Raw genomic sequence first — 19631 nt, 5'->3', positions numbered from 1 at the left:
CACCATTTATATACATAAGCTTATCATACTTCAAAGTTTATCATTGATGACCATGAACATCATTGTCTGGCGCTCAAGCTCACCCATACGTAAAAAGATTTCCATATTTTTGACATCTTCACAGATAACCTTTTTAGCTTTGATACGTTGTTCTATGGTGTACAAATCAAATGTAGGAGTTTCAATGATGGAATAAATTTGACCACGCATATCAGGGTGGTCACGGTTTCCAATCTTGTCGATCAAGGAACCAATTCTTTTATCTTGGCTTTCAGTAAAGTTTTTCATAACTTCCGCCATACTCTTGAGAAATGTTTTATTAACATCTTCTGCAACCCTCTTTCTTTTCTTGCCTTTTTCTTTTTCATTGACACTAGAAGAAGATGTTTTAGCATATTCGCCTTGCTTTTCAGATGGTCCAGAATGTTCACGAGGAAATACTCGAGCATATTCATTTTCAGTTGTTTGAGTAAAATTATGCCATGTATCAGTATTTTTAGCTTCTTCAGTAGGTGCATTAGGTCCATGACTAGCTTCATCTTCATATTCATCGTCATCAACATTGATAAGAAATCCTAAACTCATATCAGTAGAAAGTCCTGATGTTTGACTCTTTAAGATATCCTCAACAACATCCAGTGGCCCTTCTGCATGTTCTCCAGTTGCCCTATCTTTTCCAAAAATTTCCTCCCAATTCGCAAACAGTGGCCATTTTTTAGTTTCATGTTGCTTGCCCTAGGATCATCCTAGACAAACAATAAAAGAAAGACGACAATTTTATATGTATAAATTATAAATTATGAAGACTTAAGAAATATCTATATGAAGTAATAATATTCTAATAGCAAAATATTAATTACCTTTAAAAATTTATCCCATTCTTTTGGATCATCAATAATTATAGTTCCATCACTATATTGAAATCCCAAACCACTCCTTCCTTTTAGTAAACTTAAGCTTGCATAACATCTCTTCCAAAATTTTAATTCATAATTGACATGTGGTTCACCTTTCAAGCCATTTTCAGGATGATGTTCACGCAAATAGTGCTCCAACTCCATCAGATATCCTGGCCTAAAAGTTCCATTATCAGCTCTCCGACCATTAACACATAACGCTTTCAAACCATTTATAAGAGTGCTTTCTTCTGTAGGAGTCCATGTCCTTTGAGTTGATGGTGTTAATCGTCTTCGTCTTGATCTTTTTGGTGGTTGCATTGAAGATTTCTGAATTTCCATTTGTCTGAATAATTTTGTGAAACAATCATTGTTAGTATTAGTTACCATCATAAAAAGCAAAAGTATCTCCAAATCATTACTTAACATCATTAAAAAAAATCATACACTTCAATGTACAAAAACAATAAATTAAAAACATACCAACACATCACAAAAAAGAAATAAATTAAACAAATTACAAATTAATGTAAGTAATTGTTTCTTATATCATAAAAGCTAAAAGTTGATGCATCTTACAAGAATATCAAAAACTAAAGGGAATAATAATTCAAATGCAACATAAAACATATAACAAGCACAAAATAATGGAAAGATCAATTGTTTAAGTTAGCATTCCACATTGATTGAGCCAACTCATCCCTCCCATGTGGTCCACTCCTGAGATGATTCAACAACATCAATGTTATCTTGTTGATATTCTACTTGTTCTTTCATATCGATCTCTAAGGGATCCACTTCCATCTCTCTACGAATAAAATTGTGTATCAAACAACAAGCACTAATAATCATGTTATGTATCTTAACCGAGTACCAAGAAGGGCTTCTAAGAATTCCCCAACGTCTTTTCAAGAGACCAAATGTCCTTTCAATAACATTACGAGCTCTAGCATGCTTCATATTGAAAAGCTCTTCTCGACATTGGGGTGGTGGATTTTCACCTTGCCAATCCCTTAACCAATATATATATATATATATATATCCTCAGTAAGGTGAAAGAAAACCATTTCCATTTGTATATCCTCCGTCGCACAAATAATAATTACCTATAATATAAATAAGAAATTAGTTGCTTTTATATAGCATTATTTTTGTGATATAATTTTAATGTGAGTATATGTATAGAATTACCCTCGGGAATTTCAAACCATTCGTTCGAGTTATAGCATTTCGTAATACACGACCATCAGCCGCTGATCCTTCCCAACCAGGTAATACATAAGTAAAATTAAGATTTTTATCACAAACTCCTAGTACATTAGTTGGCTAATTTCTCCCTTTCTTGTCATGTATCTTGGTTTGTACCTTAGATGGAACTCTAATTTGAATGTAAGTACCATCCAATGCACCTAGACATCCCTATACAAAAATTATAACATTATCTCAAACAAAAAAAATTTCTTCGTAAAATTATATTTATTTTACTTTTACATAAATTAATAGATACCCAATTGAAAGTGCATATACCTTAAACCATCTCCATCGATCGTCAAGCTCATCTTCAAGCACCGGTTTGGAGTTAACAAGTAACAATGGAGCTAGTTTTAGAATAGCTTTCAAGCATTCATTGAAAGCATGACTTACGCTCCAACCCGATCTAATATAATCAACCTTAATGGATCTATTCTTCTCATGATGAGCCAAAATATTTAAAAACATTGCTAACTTTTCACTACTTGACATATATTTGCTATCAGTCAGCTACCTCCAACTTCCTTAGTTAAGAGAACTAAAGTGTGAAAAGAATTTCTATCCATCCTTAACTTATCAATACATATTGCGTCACTATCTTGTACAATACAATTTAAATGAGATATAATTTTAGGAACTCAACTACTCATAAGGTACCTAATCACATGCCTATTTCTTTTTATAGAAATACCATGAATAACCATGAAAAGAAAAATAAACATAACAAGAAATTGTTGGCACAATATCTCCTCAAGGATGATAAAACATTCAATATCGGACTGTAGTTGATGATCCATAAGAAACCCTATTTTTTCATTGAAAAATGAAAAGAGTTAATACACAAAAAAAAAAATTTAAAAAGAATCAACGAGGGGAACTTTATAATGAGGACAACTTGAAATTGTTAACAAATATTTCAAGCACATAAAAAGAACAAAGTTTTTTTTCAAAATTTACAAAAACCCTAAAACATAACATTCCAGATTTTTTTTTTGATTTCTTCCATTAAGTATAAAAAATGAGTGTATCCAAATTATTATGCAACAGATCAGAGAATTATTAATGATGACAAAGAACGAAAAGAGAAACAAATTCTGGAAAAAAATTTAACCTTGTTAGAAACTTGAAAGTTGAAGGTTATTGGTAAAGAAGTTCTTCAATCACCCATCTATGGCTTCAATCGAAAATCAAAAGTTGAGTGTACCCAAATGAAAGAGTGATTCTTATTGCAATGAAGAAGAGAAGAAACCTGGAAGATAAGCGACGCTTGTGAAAGCTTATCAATTAAAGGGTTTGAAGGGTAGTTTTGTCATTTAATAAATTTATCCTATAACAAATTGTGATGGGATTAGTATACCACCCTTTTGGAGGGATAACTTATCCTGGTACTATTTATTAATCCCAGGATAAGTTATCCCAAACTTCTCAATCAAACACTAAATTAAGTGCCACTAAATATTTATCCCAGGACTATTTGTACCTATCCTTCACACCAAACGACCCCTTACAAATCAATGGGCAGTTGGTATTGAAGATGTCAAATATTGCGGCAGTCATAAACTAGAGGAGTAAAGTTGTGGGTATATTTAACAAACAAACTGCCTCAACTCACCCTTTAAATTCTTTTCAAAACCTCTTTATCACCATTCCCCCTTAATCCTCCTAAGAGAAAAAAGCCCATTAATAAACTAGTCTTTTTTTTAAAAATAATTAAAAAAATCATTGTAATCAACCCATTTCCTTATTCTCTTTCCCTCCATTCTTCCTCTTCATCTATCATTAATTTTCCCCTCACCATTCCCTACACAACAACTAAAAAATTACCAACAGCCAATTATTCATTTCAAGTTCAAGCATCATCTTCCTCAATGATTGAAAAAGAAGTAGCTCATGAATCCCAAAAGTCACAAACTTTTCTTCGAGAATCCGATAAAGGATCCTCTGTTGCGTCAAATTCGACTTGTATTAGAGGTCGGTTTGAGAAGATAATCAGAGAGGTGCAGACACTGTTTGTTGTGCTTTGGAACAAGTGGATAGAGGGGCAAAGTTTAAAGAAGATGTTTGGTCAAGGCCTGGTGGAGGTGGTGGAATCAGTAGGGTTTTGCAAGATAGGGCTGTTTGGGAGAAACTGGTGTTAATGTTTCTGTTGTTTATGGTGTTATGCCTCCTGAAGCTTATCGGGCTGCTAGGCCCACTGACCATGGAGATGTCATGCCTGGCCCTGTCCCATTTTTTGCTGCTGGGATTAGCTCAGTAAGTTTCTACATTTCTGATTTGATTGATGGTATTACAATGCCCATTCTGGCTTTATAAAAATTGCCAAGTATAATGCGTTAAGTAGTTCAGAATTTATGTTTCTTTAGTTTCTACTGCTTAGTTAACAACCCCATTAAAATGCTACATCGTATCACTCAATTCCAAACTAGTTATGATCATGATAAGTGCTTATGCTCCTAAATGTTTTGATGATCTCCTCACAAGTGCAGGGATCTAGTCCTCTGCAGAGTATGAATACTCGTCCAACTGTCAAAGTGTTGTACAGTTGTAAAAGTTGTCCGCGTCAGAAAGTTGGTAAAGAAGCAGAGTACTTCACCAATCAGAAGCGACGATGTTGTTTGTACATTGGATAATAATTCTTCTTGTCTAATATATTCAACTCACAAACAACAAGTCAATTATTCATTCAAAGAGAGATACTTTCAAGCTTCAAAACAGCAAGTGACCTGATAGAAGTGATTCTATTTGCTTTCAGTACCAACTGCATTTGTCTGCTTGTAATAGTGCTTATATTGTAAGATTCGTCTCACTTGTGAAAGAAACGTTTCAAACTCGTGTGAATCATTGTAAGAACTAGTAACTTAGTTTCTTACTCTAAAGTCTATACTAATCGGTTAGGATTAGTATAGTGGACAGTGTTGTAGCTGCTCTGGCTCAGCTAAGTAATAGGAAGTATTGCTTAGAGTTGGGATTCGTAGGCTAATCTCAGTTTGTAAACTGGCTTTTACTTTTGCTTGAGAAGATTAGTGAAAGCAGTTTGAAAAGTCCTGGCAGGCCAGGTCGTGATTTTACTCCCTTGAGCAAGGAGGTTTCCACGTAAAGTTGATTGTCAATCTTTACTTTCAGCATTTGTTCTTTACTGTATATTTTGTAATTGTGTTGAGGACCAGGTCCCATTTACATAGGTGGACGCATACATTCCAACAAGTGGTATCAGAGCTTGACTTTTCAGTTTGGTTAACACCAAGAAAAGAAAAGATCCTGAAGGAATGACTGCTCCACTCAATATGGAGGAAGGACAATCTTCTACCAGGCCACCTCGTTTCAATGCCCAATACTATGGATGGTGGAAGAATCGAATGCATGATTACATCAACGCTGAGGACTCTGAGTTGTGGGATATTATCCTTGATGGACCATATATTCCTACAAAGGAGGTGAAAGATGGAGAGCTTACCACTACTGTTGTCAAAACCAGAAAAGACTACAATAAGGCAGACATGAAAATGATTGAAAAGAACTACAAGGCAAAGAAGATTCTGGTATGTGGAATTGGAGCAGATGAATACAACAGAATATCCGCTTATGAGACTGCCAAAGAAATTTGGGACTGTCTTCAAACAGCCCATGAAGAAACCCAGCGAGTGAAAGAGTCCAAGGTTGATATGCTCACCACCCAGTATTAAAATTTCAATATGAATGAAGGGGAAACCATCTTTTGAAAATAACTCAAGATTCACCTCTATTACCAACGAGCTAAGAGGCCTGGGTGAACCTATTTCTATCAGCAAGAAAATTTGCAATATCCTTAAAGTGCTTCCTAAATCTTGGGAAAGCAAGGTGGATGCCATAATAGAAGCCAAAGATCTAACGACTCTTTCCATGGATGAACTAATTGGGAATCTTCAGACCTACGAGATGAACAAGAAGCAGGGGATGACATTGAAGGAAGGAAAGAAAGAGAAGTCCATTGCTTTGAAAACATCTCAAAGTGAGGTGACTTAGGAGGAGGATGAGATGGCGTATGTCACTAGAAGATTTCAAAAGATCATAAAGAAGCATGGGGGTTTCCAAAAGACAGCCTCTACCAGTAGAACTGCTATTGCAAATGATCTGTGCCATAAATGTGGGAAGCCTGGTCACTTTATGAGTGACTGCCCCAGTCAAAGGCAGGAAACTCATGACTTCAAACCTCGCAAGTGGGACCTGGTCCCAGACAATGTTTGGAGGAAGGCTTATTCTGATCAGTTGGTGAGAAAAGCCTTTGCTGTATGGGGAGATGATTCAAGTGAGTCAGAAGAAGATGCAGAAAGCCATGAGGATGTACCAATGATGGCCATTGAAGGTGATGAAAATGTTTTCAACTCCATTTTCTCCTTGATGGCTAAGTCAGATGATGAGGAAGATCCAGATGAGGTAACCCTCTTTGATCTTAAGGATTATTTAGAAAATTTTCCTGTTGAAAAATTGAGAAAATTTGCTGCCCAACTTATTGATTCCATTGATGAACGAACCACTGAAAACTTAATGTTAAATGAAAAATTGAGTTTGTGTAAGGATGAGAATTCAGCTCTCATGTCTCAAGTTTCTGAAATGAGTTTAAGGATAGGTAATCTAGAAACTAGCAAAATAGCTCCTAAGGAGGATCCTGGTACTTCAGAGAGTGGAAAGAGAAAGGTTAGCATCTTTGAGGAAGAATTGGATGAAAAGCTTAAAATTTTGGAGTCTAAGCTAGTTGCTTTTCTTGAAACTAATTCCCAACTGAGAAAGGATCTGAGTAGGATCAAGGAGGAGCTAAGCCACTCTCTAAGGTGGATTGATTCCTCTAAGATACTCTCTAACCTATCTAATCAGAGTTTCAATGGAAAGAAAGGAATGGGATGCAGATCAATAGAACCTCCCTATAATCCTCATAGCAAATATGTGTTTGTATCTGACAATCTGTTGTGCACTCACTGTGGGCGTAATGGTCATCTAAAAGAAAAGTGTGAGAGTCTGAGAAGAGCAAAAGAAAAACATGTGAAATTTGTCAGATCTAAAAATAACGATAAAAGGGAACATAAGGGACCTGGTCCTCGTTATCATTTCAATAAGAACACTTTGCCCTCCTGGACAGGAAGGTTTCTTATTAAGCCTTTTGATAGTTATTGGGAACTCCGTTTGAAGTGGGTTCCTAAATCTAACAAGTGATTCTTATGCAAAAGAGAGGAAGGAGTCAGTGATGGTACATGGACAGTGGATGCTCAAAGCACATGATTGGGGACACTTCAAACTTCCTCTCTTTGAAAGCACACCAAGGTGGTGGTGTGTCGTTTGGTGGTGGAAAGAAAGGCTCTATCCTTGGTATTAGCAGGATAGGGAGATCTGCTTATAATTCAATAAACAATGTACACTGTGTGGAGGGTCTAAAATACAATCTTCTGAGTATTTCACAAATCTGTGATAAAGGAAATGAAGTCAAGTTCATGGCTGATAAATGTTTGGTTACAAGTCACATTACCAAAAGGGTTGTCATGTCTGCTACTAGAGTTAAAAATATGTATGTTGCAGATCTGGATTCCATTGAGGGAGATGATATTTCCTGTTTAAGTGCTCAAACTGATGATGCGGATCTGTGGCATCGGCGACTGGGTCATGTGAGTACTTCATTGCTGAACAAACTTGTTACATGGGACCTGGTCCGCGGATTGCCAACACTAAAGTTTTCAAATGTCAAGGTCTGTGAGGCCTGTGCTAAAGGGAAACATACTAAGTCATCATTCAAGGCCAAGAAGGGAGTCAGTACAACGAGACCTCTAGAGCTGCTCCATATGGACTTATGTGGACCTATCAGAATCCAAACCAGAGGAGGTAAGAAATATATTCTTGTCATTGTTGATGATTTTTCTAGGTTCACTTGAAACATGTTTTTGTGAACGAAAGATGAGACAGCTGGACAACTGATCACATTTGCCAAAGCCATCCAATTGAAGCTAAATGACAAGATAGCCAGTATTAGATCTGATTATGGAACGGAGTTTGAAAACTATCTACTTGAAGGGTTCTGTGCAGAAAATGGAATCAATCACAACTTCTCAGCACCAAGAACTCCTCAACAAAATGGAGTGGTTGAAAGAAAGAATAGAACTCTGGTGGAAATTGCTAGAACTATGCTGATCGATTAAGGACTTGCAATGAATTTTTGGGATTAAGCAATTAATACAGCCTGCTATGTGACAAATAGGTGTCTTATCAGATCTATCATCAAGAAAACACCTTATGAGCTATTAAATAACAAAAACCTTCAATTGCTCATCTTAGACCATTTGGGTGCAAATGCTTTGTGTTGAATAACGGAAAGGATGATCTAGGCAAGTTCGATGCCAGAAGTGATGAAGGTGTATTTGTTGGGTATTCATCTACAAGCAAGGCGTATAGGGTGTTTAACAAACGAACTCTTTGTGTTGAAGAAAGCATGTACGTAAAGTTTGATGAATTGGGTATAAGAAATTAGAACAATGAAGACTATGAGGTTGAGGAACTGATGAACAAGCAGCGGGATGATCAGGGTACAAAAGAGAAGGATGCAGTGATTCTGATGCTGACGGAGAAGAAGAAATTACCAGAAAGTCCGGATGGAAGCATCAATCTTCACATCCACTGGACAATCTCATCTCTCCATTTGACTCCGAAATTCAAACTAGATCTAAATCAAGAAATCTAGTTGCTCACTCAGCATTCATATCATCCATTGAACCAAAGAACATCAAAGAAGCATTGCAGGATATAGACTGGGTAACTTCAATGCAGGAGGAACTTCATCAGTTTGAGAGAAGCAAAGTGTGGCACCTGGTCCCCAGACCAATTGACAGAACTATTATTGGGACTAGATAGGTCTTCAGAAACAAACTTGATGAGCATGGCACCATTACTAGAAATAAATCAAGTCTTGTGGTGCAAGGTTACAACCAAGAAGAAGAGATTGATTATGATGAGACCTTTACCCCTGTAGCTAGAATGGAAGCCATCAAAATCTTAATAGCGTTTGCAACCCACATGGAGTTCAAGCTATTTCAAATGGATGCAAAAGAGTGCTTTCTTGAATGGGAATCTGAAGGATGAAGTATATGTCAAACAACCCCAAGGCTTTGAAGATGCGGACCTGCCCAATCATGTGTTGAAACTGGACAAAGCTTTGTAAGGGTTAAAGCAAACTCCCAGAGCTTGGTATGAACGCCTATCAAAATTCCTACTAGCCAATGGGTTCAAGAGAGGTAAAATTGATAACACTTTGTTCTTGAAATCTAGAGGTAAGGAATTGCTGATTGTGCAGGTGTACGTTGATGATATCATATTTGGAGCTACTTCAGACCCCCTATGCAAAGAGTTTGCTGTTTTGATGAGTAGTGAGTTCGAAATGAGCATGATGGGTGAGCTCACTTTCTTCCTAGGCTTGTAGATCAAGCAAACCTCTCAAGGGATTTCAATATGCCAAGAGAAGTATATCAAGGAGCTGCTCAAGAAATTTAACCTTCTTGAGGCAAAAGTGCTGGATACTCCTATTAACCTAAGTGTGAAGCTTGATAGAGATGAAAATGGCATGGAGGTCAATCAGACCATGTATAGGGGAATTATTGGGTCACTCATGTACCTTACTGCAAGCAGGCCAGACATAGTGTTCATTGTAGAGATGTGTGCAAGATTTCAAGCAGTACCAAAGGAGTCTCACCTGAAGGCAGCCAAACGTATCCTGAGATACCTGAAGGGAACTCAAGACCTGGTCCTCTTCTACCCTACCGGTGACTCTTTTGATCTTATAGGTTATGCTGATGCTAATTATGTAGGTTTTCTGGTTGATCGAAAAAGCACATCAGGCATGGCACACTTCCTTGGATCAGCCTTGATTTCATGGGGAACAAAGAAGCAGAATTATGTGGCATTGTCTATTGCAGAGGCAGAGTATGTGGCTGCTGCATCATGTTGTGCACAACTATTATGGATCAAGCAGCAGCTGGAAGACTTTGATGTACTCACAAACACCATCCCTCTCATTTGTGATAACACCAGTGCCATGAATATGGCCTAGAATCCTGTCCAGCATAAGAGGACCAAGCATATAGATGTGAGGTATCATTTTCTGATGGACAATGTTGAAAAGCAGAATGTGGTGATAAAGTTCTACAAGACTGAAGATCAGCTGGTTGACATCTTTACAAAAGCTCTAAGTAAAGAATCCTTCATCAAAAATAGGATGAGGCTGGGGATGCACAAAATCACATGATTCCTTAACAATATTGTACAAATTTCCTTTTTGCTGACTATGCGAAGGAGGGTAGGTATCTGTACTTGTTTTAATGTTTGTCATAAAAGGATTCATATTAGATACCTTAATGCATGTATACACTCATGGTATGTCTAGCTAAAGGGATGATTTAATCACACAGGCAGGGTCACAAACTGAAAGAAGGACATGGTCCTCACGAGGTTAGTATCACTCATGTTACACTGTCTAAATGTCAACATCATTGCCACGTGTCACTCGCCCATTCATCGCGTCAGTTTCAGATGTCTTTTCATTTTAAATTCAACCGTCACCACTGTTGGGGACCCGATACCCTTTTAACTTTTCGTTATAAATACCTAACTAAGTGAATCAAGTTCATGGTTCTTCAACAAATTCCCTTGAAGATTCACTTTCCCTCTCTGAAAAACATATGTCTCTTAGTTTTCTTTTTTCTTTTTCCTTCCAACAATGTCTAACCCTGATTCCTCTTTAAAGACTCCACTCTCCCAATAAGTAGAAAACCCTAGTTCATTCGACTTCTCCATTCCTACTCCTGAAAAATCTCCCTCAACTCTAGTCTGTGGGGCTGGTTAAATGGCTGAGTCTGTCACTCCTCAGACGGAAGTCGTATCCTCCCCTATTTCCCTTTCTGACAAGGTCTTGGTCTGTACCCCTGCCCTAGTGTTGTATGGTGACAAATCTCAGAAATTAGAGGCTCAATCTATGACTAAACCTAGTGCTGAACTTTTCTCTGAAGAAATAGAAGTTGGGTCAATGGCTGTGTCATCTACCATATCTAAAAAGTTGTTCGAATGAGATCTGCCAGAGGAAAAGGGTCCTGACTCCTGTATACTAATAGCAGGGGCAGAACTAGTGGTTGTTCAAAGTTTAGCCTCACTAAGAGGAGATACTCAACCCACATTGTTGGACCAAGAACTTAGGTTGCCGGATCAGGTCCCACACATAAGTCTACCTGTGTTTGACCAAACTCCAATTTCCTTGGGTGTTGAGAATGATGAGGAGGAAGAAGAAGAGTCTTAACTAAGATGGAGAAGTAGAGGTGTGAGAGGAACAAACCCTTCACAAATTAGGGGTGAGAAGTTGGACACTGCCAAAATGTTGTCTAAAGAAGTATCTCCTGCTACACGCACTGATAGTGCAGAGCAGAGAAAAGAAGGGAAAGGGAAAACTTATCAAGGCTCACCTAAAAGGTGACAAGAAGAGGTATGGAACGAGAAGTGTCACTCAAAAAGGTTCTAGGAAGTGCTATGGAGGCAAATGCTGCTCAAATTAAGAGAATAAGGAAAATGAGACAAGAGGGATCACTGACTGTAGAACCCACATCTACTCATGTGCCTATTGATGACAGTGAAACCCAATCTGAGGATATTGTTGGGGTTGTGGCAACACGAAAGAGAGAAGCTGAGGAGGAAAGGGTGAAATCAAAAGGAACGCAGAAAAGGGCAAGAAAATCTCCTGCAAAGAAGGTGAACGTGACAAAACAAAAATTTTCTGAAAAGAATGAAAGAGTGGAAAAGATTGTGGATGAACAACCCGTAAAAGGACCTGGTCCCAGGGTTCAAAATCAAAGAAAAAATGAGGAGATGACGAGTGAGGAGAGAATAGCAAAAATGGAACACCAAAAGGTGTTAAACGGCAGAGTCTTTGACACTGACATTGTAATAAAGTTTGGTATGGCCACCTTGTTTGATGTTGTCACCATTCAAGAATGGAGTTATCTGTTTGAACTGCCTGCTCTGTATCTACATGAACCTGAGGTACGTGGATTCTTCTATAAAATGGAACTGCTAGAAGATGGAGGAATCACAACCACTGTCAAGGACATTGAGATATACTTGGACGAGGAAACTCTTGGGATCATTCTGGGGGTGCCTGTAAAAGGAGTTAGAACCATTGAAGGTTGTAAACCATATGTGGAATTCACCAAGCCTTCCACTAAGCGATGAGAGATTAAGCATGCAGGGCTGCCCAAGAAGCTCCTCAAAGGGGAATATCAGTTGGTGTTTGAGTTCATTAACAAAGTGTTGGTGCGTAGGACTAAAAAATGTACTGTTACGTCTGCGGCTGACTTATTTCTTATGGAGAAACTATTTGAACTGCAAGAAATCAATCTTCCTGTTATCATGTTGGAGCACATGCACAAAGTAATGACCTGGAAACAGGCTAAACATGGTATTCCATATGGGTACTTGTTGAACCTTGTTTTCAATCATTTTGAGGTACCATTGGGAAAGGGAGTACTAGGTACCACCAAACAGATGTTCATTAAGTCCACTCTATTGGAATGTGAATGCATGGAGGGACCAACTAAGGGTAGGTCTCAAGTAGCAACGGTTCTAGAGAAACAGGCTACTCTCAAACGGGAAATGGATGATCTCACCTGTCTTCTGAATGACAAGGAGGTTGAAATTGCTAAACTCAAGTCTGAACTTCAGAAGGAAATCTCTCGAGGTCCTGGTACCAATCATGCTGATGAGGAAGTGTCACAAAAATTAAGGGATGAAAATGTACTACTGCTAAAGTCAAATGCCTCACTTAGTGAGGAAGTTAAGGCCCTAAATAAGCAGATTATCAAGGCTCATGAAGATGCTAATGAGCGGCTGCTTCTGTTCATGCGCACTCTCTCTCCCCTTCCCCCTCCGTCCTAAATGCATCTCACTTATAATTCCCTTTGTTTTGTTCACTCCTGTAATCCAAAAATCTTGTGGCTTCATGTTGTTTTGACTGACTACAGTGGTCAATATTTGTGATATAATGCTCATTCAGGTGCTGCTCTGTTCATGTGTGGTTTGATTATCGCTTTATGCTTTCATATGCATGTTCTGTGTGGCTTGATGCCCTGAATTCGTAACTGCCTTACATTTTAACCTGGATATGTTTACTGCTTCACCCTTTCAATGATGTCAAAAGGGGGAAGTTTTTGTTGCAATTGGCTAAGGGATTAAGGGGGGAACTGATTAAGGGGGAATAAAAAGGGGAACTGATTAAGGGGGAATACCAGTTATTTGAATGAATGTTATTGCGCTCATGAGATGAGATATGCAAGTTGTTTTCCATCATCAAAAAGGGGGAAATTGATAAGTGCTTATGCTCATAAATGTTTTGATGATCTCCTCACAAGTGCAAGGACCTGGTCCTCTGCAGAGTATGAATACTCGTCCAACTGTCAAAGTGTTGTACAACTGTAAAAGCTGTCCACGTCAGAAAGTTGGTGAAGGAGCAGAGTACTTCACCAATCAGAAGCGACGAGGTTATTTGTACATTTGATAATAATTCTTCTTTGCTAATCTATTCAACTCACAAACAACAAGTCAATTATTCATTCAAAGAGAGATACTTTCAAAACAGCAAGGGACTTGATAGAAGTGCTTCTGTTTGCTTTCAGTACCAGCTGCATTTGTCTGCTTGTAATAGTGCTTATATTGTAAGATTCGTTTCACTTGTGAAAGAAATGTTTCAAACTTGTGTGAATCATTGTAAGAACTAGGTTGAGAGTAACTTAGTTCCTTACTCTAAAGTCTATACTAATCGGTTAGGATTAGTATAGTGGGCAGTGTTGTATCTGCTCTGGCTCAGCTAAGTAATAAGAGGTATTGCTTAGAGTTGAGATTAGTAGGCTAATCTCAGTTTGTAAACTGACTTTTACTTTTGCTTAAGAAGATTAGTGAAAGCAGTTTGAAAAGTCTTAGCAGGTCAGGTCGTGGTTTTACTCCCTTGAGCAAGGAGGTTTCCACGTAAAGTTGATTGTCAATCTTTACTTTCAGTATTTGTTCTTTACTGTTTATTACTGTAACTGTGTTGAGGACCTGGTCCCATCGCAAGGAGGTTTCCACGTAAAGTTGATTGTCAATCTTTACTTCCAGCATTTGTTCTTTACTGTTTATTTTGTAATTGTGTTGAGGACCTGGTCCCATTTACATAGATGGACGCATACATTCCAACAGATCAGCCATTCAAACTTAATACAAATGATTTTGTAATAGGCAAATGATGGTTCTCCAAAACGACAGGTTCTTTAAATCTTTTCCTCATCTGTATACTAACTGATCAACTTTGGTTTTCTTTTTTTGACTTTAGACAACTATTTGCTCCCTTCGGAGTTTTATCAGAAAATTCTAATCATTAGTGTGATATTTCCCCAGGTGCTGCATCCAAAAAATCCATTTGCACTAACATTGCATTTTAATTATCGTAACTTTGAGACTGATGCTCCAAAAGGTAATCTCTCTCCTGAGTATGGTTATTCTTTGTCGATAATTGTTCCACTTTGTTTAAGATAGAACGAGATTTTATTGGTGGTAAGCACAAATTGCACAAACTAGGACTAGAAGGTGCTGATTCCTGTTGTCCTTTTGTATGAGATTTGGAAAGAGAAACTCATTTTACTTCAAAAAGAGGAGATAGGACTGGACAGTGCTCCTCGGTGTGCACTGAATGCTTTGTATTAATACATATCAGTGCACTCTAATCGCCATGATAATTATCACCGGACTTGATAGTAAAAAGTAAATGCAGCTCCAAGGTGGTTCTTCACCTTTCCTAGTTGCTACCTCCTGTAGGTCACAGTAAGCCAAATCCAATTACAGTAGCATAACTGCATATACCTCAGGATTATATTCTTAAAATTGCAACAGTGAGGAATGAGGACACATAGTCGTGTCGAAAACATTGCAAAACATTATTTTTCACTGAAGTGAGGTTGTACAATATATAACCTGATTTTTTTTTTCTTTTTCCACACCATGCATGGCCCAAATTTTATGTCTCTATGCTTTTCACAAATTAAACTTGTATTACCTCTTAATCTTTTTTGGGTATTGCAGTTTTAGTTCCTCAATGCTCCCTCCACACTCCTCACTAGTACTCACTCGAAATCTGCTTAAACATAATAAAAGAAATCAGGATCGGGGCTGAGTACAAACATGCTGAATATGCATCTTCAACCATCCCCCAATAGGTTTAGACGAGGTTTTATTCATACTTAGAATAGTGTCATAATCTGTATTTTATATCATACATCATAAAAACATATGATTGATTATGCATGAGAAATCTACTACTTAGCACATCTGAGAATATGCTTGAACATAAGGGAACATAAATGTAATCTGTAAGCCAAAACATTCTGAAACATTAAGAATATGCAAGAAAACTGTAAACATGAATGCCGTCAAGTGTAATGCTTATGCTCCATCTTTCTATGCATCTAACGTTGGGCGGAATACCTCTCACAACCTCGTCAAATCCTCCCAAAAAGGCTTCTTGACCTCCTTGTCCAAGGCTTCTTGTGGCGTGTATGCGCTAATAATGTTCAACGTAAGCCCTCCCACAACTAAGTTAATCGACATAGTCCTATCATTAACCCTCCTTACCTCTACCACTTGCTCCTTAAATTCCATGTCAACTAAAATGCCTACTTCATTCCTATTCCTTGCCTCTCATGAGTACAACTTAATCATGTCCACATTTCAAGCCTTAGTTCCTACCCACTTGGTTTTTTAGACGCAAGCTATACTAATCTTCATCTATCTAAAGATCTTTACTAGCTCTATGGATCTTTACGACCTTAATATCAACCTAGACACTCCTTGAACGGGCTGAGCCCGCTTACTTTGTGCTAGGATTGCTAGTTAAGCCGTCATAGTATTTAACTCATCTTTGGAATGGTCAATTAAGCCATCGAGGTATTTAACTCTGTTCTGGTATGGTCAATTAACCCATCAAAATATTTACCCTGAACATAAGTATGCACTAAAATGCAATCACATATATTATCTGTTGTAGCATATAAGTATAATATGTGAAGAACTCTATTGTAACAAGTCTCATGACATGATAGTCAAACCATACTCCATAAAGCATACAGGAATACACATACTCTTATATCATAGGCACTTATTAGATAGTACAGAAATTACATTGTATTAGCTAAAAACATAAACCCAGATAGTAACCTGGTTCCTACTTATACAGTCGTCTCCTCGTATGCATAGTTACCTCCGATATCATATTATACTCTTTAATTAGTTAGCGTTCTTATCATTTAGGAAAAAACAGTTCTAGAGGACAAAGTTCAACATACCTCAAGCCGCACAAGTTTCACAAATGTTAACCTTGTATTTCCTTGATCAATGTCCATCAAACCAGTCTAATCTATTCTAAAGAATACGTACAATCGTCAAACGAGTCCATTGGAACCTTTTCTTTAGTCATATAAACTTGAATTCGAGTAGATATACCTTTTGTTTTATAACAGTATTTTCCTGGACAACTTGCACACCTCAACTAATTTTACGAGATATCTGTCACCTCCCACCAGCCATAGGATAACTCTGTCCACTAAGGCTATAATAGATGGAAAGAAATCGCCTAGTGTTTTGAGTAAATAGACATTCTATAAATACCTTTTATTTAATCCAGTATAAGTCATTAAGATTGTGTATATACACCTTTTATAATTTCATGTGTATGATATTGCCATCCACACACTATAGAGGAGAGCTAATATGAAGTTTAAAGTTACTTATGATTAATATAAATGCAGATACACCAGGAGCACCAAGGCAATGGTGGTTTGGTGGTGGTACTGATCTTATACCTTCTTATCTTCTCGAGGAGGATGTGAAGCACTTCCATTCGGTATAAATGCACTCACACACTGTATTTTCTTCTTTGAAATCTCTTTATGTGTAGTTCACAATTTCTGCATGTCAATTAAACAATTATACCATGAGCAAACGCAGTGAAGACAAGACATTTTTCTGATGTTTGATTGCAATTTTCTGTTTGCATTAATGAAGCAGTTTGGCTATTTTGTAGGTGCAAAAAACTGCTTGTGACAAATTTGATGCTAGCTTCTACCCTCGATTTAAGAAATGGTGTGATGACTATTTCAATATTAAGGTAAGGAAACTTCATTTCTTAACTTGTTCAAGTTGTTTGCTTTGGGTTAAATGCTTTTATTGAACATGTTTATTCCTACAGTAAATGAGGCACCCTTTTGTGATGAAAACTATTAAGGCAAAGACCATAAATGATGAGATTGATATGCATGTTTAATTATCTCTACTTACTTTAGAAGATGGTATAATAGTGGCATATTAGTATTCAACACTCTTGGGTATAACCCCAGAAATTTACATAAAAAGATTTCAAAGGCCTTCATAAACCTTTAGATACTTTCAGATAAGTAACATGTTGATCCTCTTATGCAATTGTTTAGCCAAAAACCAAGCAACCAAGCAATAGCACACTCCTTCCCTTTATTCTCTATCGGCATATTTCTGTTCAGGACCAGCATCATTATGCAGGATCTTAAGTAGAAAACTCATCCCACTTTTCTGAATTTGAAAATTGTTGGAAGTTTATAATGACCTTGCTATTGTATTGTCGTTGCCTTTTCTTTTAATTGTTGAGTTGAAGTACAGATCTTTCTATCTGGTTGTTTGTTCTTTTAATTGTTAAATTTAAAGTACGAGTACGAATAGCTTTTCATTGAGCTCATCATATTGTAGCATCGTGGTGAGAGACTGTTGGGATATACTATTAACCATGTAATTGTGTTATAGTATTTTTTATTTAATCCCTTGTAAAGATTTTTTTATGTTATTTATTTAATATAATAAATTTTTGTTTAAATAGATCATTATGTATATATGTGTGTCCATTGCTTATATAGTAGACAATTTTGTGTATGGAGTATTTTAACTCATACACGGAAGATTAAAATTGTTGGTGCATATAAGTTATAAATTTATGTTCACGATCAAAGATGAAGTAGGACGAACATCTTGATGATCGTAGCACAAGATTAAATATAATTTGATCTTAATTATGAGAATGGTTAAATTCAACTTCTTGTGCTAGTACATTTTGTATGTATTGAACGGACCAATTAGAGACATTTGTTTATGTTCTGAATATTTATAAATAAATTCTCTAGTCCACTACATGTATTTATACTCTCAATCTTGATATAATTATTATGATCTATGTAATTTATTTTATTGTTTTAATCTATTAAAAGGTGAGACTTTTTGATGAGTCAATAAATTCCTAATAGATTAGATAATGACAAATTACATTAGTGAAATAATAATTAGTTGATAGAACCGTGTCTCGGACCCGAGTTGAAGACACCCCTTTATGATTACTTATAAGTTTTCACGTGAAAACCCTGCAGGTGGATTTTAGATCCGTCACGTGAAATAAGTTAAGTAAATATAATAAAGGATTAATTTAGTCAATGAATTAAATTTTCAGATAATTTTGATTTAATTGATTGGTGTCGGTAATTCTAACACGGGGGGTTAAATAAGATGTAGTGGTAGATTTCGAAATTAAATTGAGGAGTGCAATTACAGAATTTTAGTGGAATACTTTGTAATTTATTGCGATATGGTTAATTCGTTCATTTGAGAATTATTATCGTAATTGGAAGCCTCTATTAAATATATCTACGGTCCCTACTATGCCTGATTAATTGACCAAGTTTGAAAAGAAGGACAAATTAATTTTATTGTTGATCTTCTTTAAAGGATGAATTATTTGAGAGTTAAAGATTGAGTTAGTGACAAAAACGTTTGGTCTTAAATGGATGAAAACGTTTTTGTTCTTATTACAAAAACGTTTGGCCTTTAAATGGATGAAAACGTTTTTGTTCTTATTACAAAAACGTTTGGCCTTTAAATGGATGAAAACGTTTTTGTTCTTATTACAAAAACGTTTGGCCTTTAAATGGATGAAAACGTTTTTGTTCTTATTACAAAAACGTTTGGCCTTTAAATGGATGAAAACGTTTTTGTTCTTATTACAAAAACGTTTGGCCTTTAAATGGATGAAAACGTTTTTGTTCTTATTACAAAAACGTTTGGCCTTTAAATGGATGAAAACGTTTTTGTTCTTATTACAAAAACGTTTGGCCTTTAAATGGATGAAAACGTTTTTGTTCTTATTACAAAAACGTTTGGCCTTTAAATGGATGAAAACGTTTTTGTTCTTATTACAAAAACGTTTGGCCTTTAAATGGATGAAAACGTTTTTGTTCTTATTACAAAAACGTTTGGCCTTTAAATGGATGAAAACGTTTTTGTTCTTATTACAAAAACGTTTGGCCTTTAAATGGATGAAAACGTTTTTGTTCTTATTACAAAAACGTTTGGCCTTTAAATGGATGAAAACGTTTTTGTTCTTATTACAAAACC

The 19631-nt window shown here is 36.6% G+C and overlaps 1 protein-coding gene across 1 annotated transcript in view; it reads left to right on the top strand.

Moving 5' to 3' along the window:
- Nucleotides 1-3931: 3931 nt before the first annotated feature.
- The window catches only part of LOC102595391 (oxygen-dependent coproporphyrinogen-III oxidase, chloroplastic-like), a 17446-nt gene continuing 1746 nt past the window's right edge, over nucleotides 3932-19631 (top strand). The window contains 7 exon segments of the mRNA XM_015306358.1: nucleotides 3932-4139; nucleotides 4142-4273; nucleotides 4276-4400; nucleotides 14571-14646; nucleotides 16973-17067; nucleotides 17248-17331; nucleotides 17943-17952. Coding sequence (XP_015161844.1) covers nucleotides 4016-4139; nucleotides 4142-4273; nucleotides 4276-4400; nucleotides 14571-14646; nucleotides 16973-17067; nucleotides 17248-17331; nucleotides 17943-17952 — 646 coding nt within the window. The 5' untranslated portion in view covers nucleotides 3932-4015.

Source organism: Solanum tuberosum, unplaced genomic scaffold, assembly GCF_000226075.1.
Source record: "Solanum tuberosum cultivar DM 1-3 516 R44 unplaced genomic scaffold, SolTub_3.0 scf00030, whole genome shotgun sequence".
Classification (NCBI taxonomy): Eukaryota; Viridiplantae; Streptophyta; class Magnoliopsida; order Solanales; family Solanaceae; genus Solanum; species Solanum tuberosum.
This window is presented reverse-complemented; position numbering and strand designations above follow the sequence as displayed.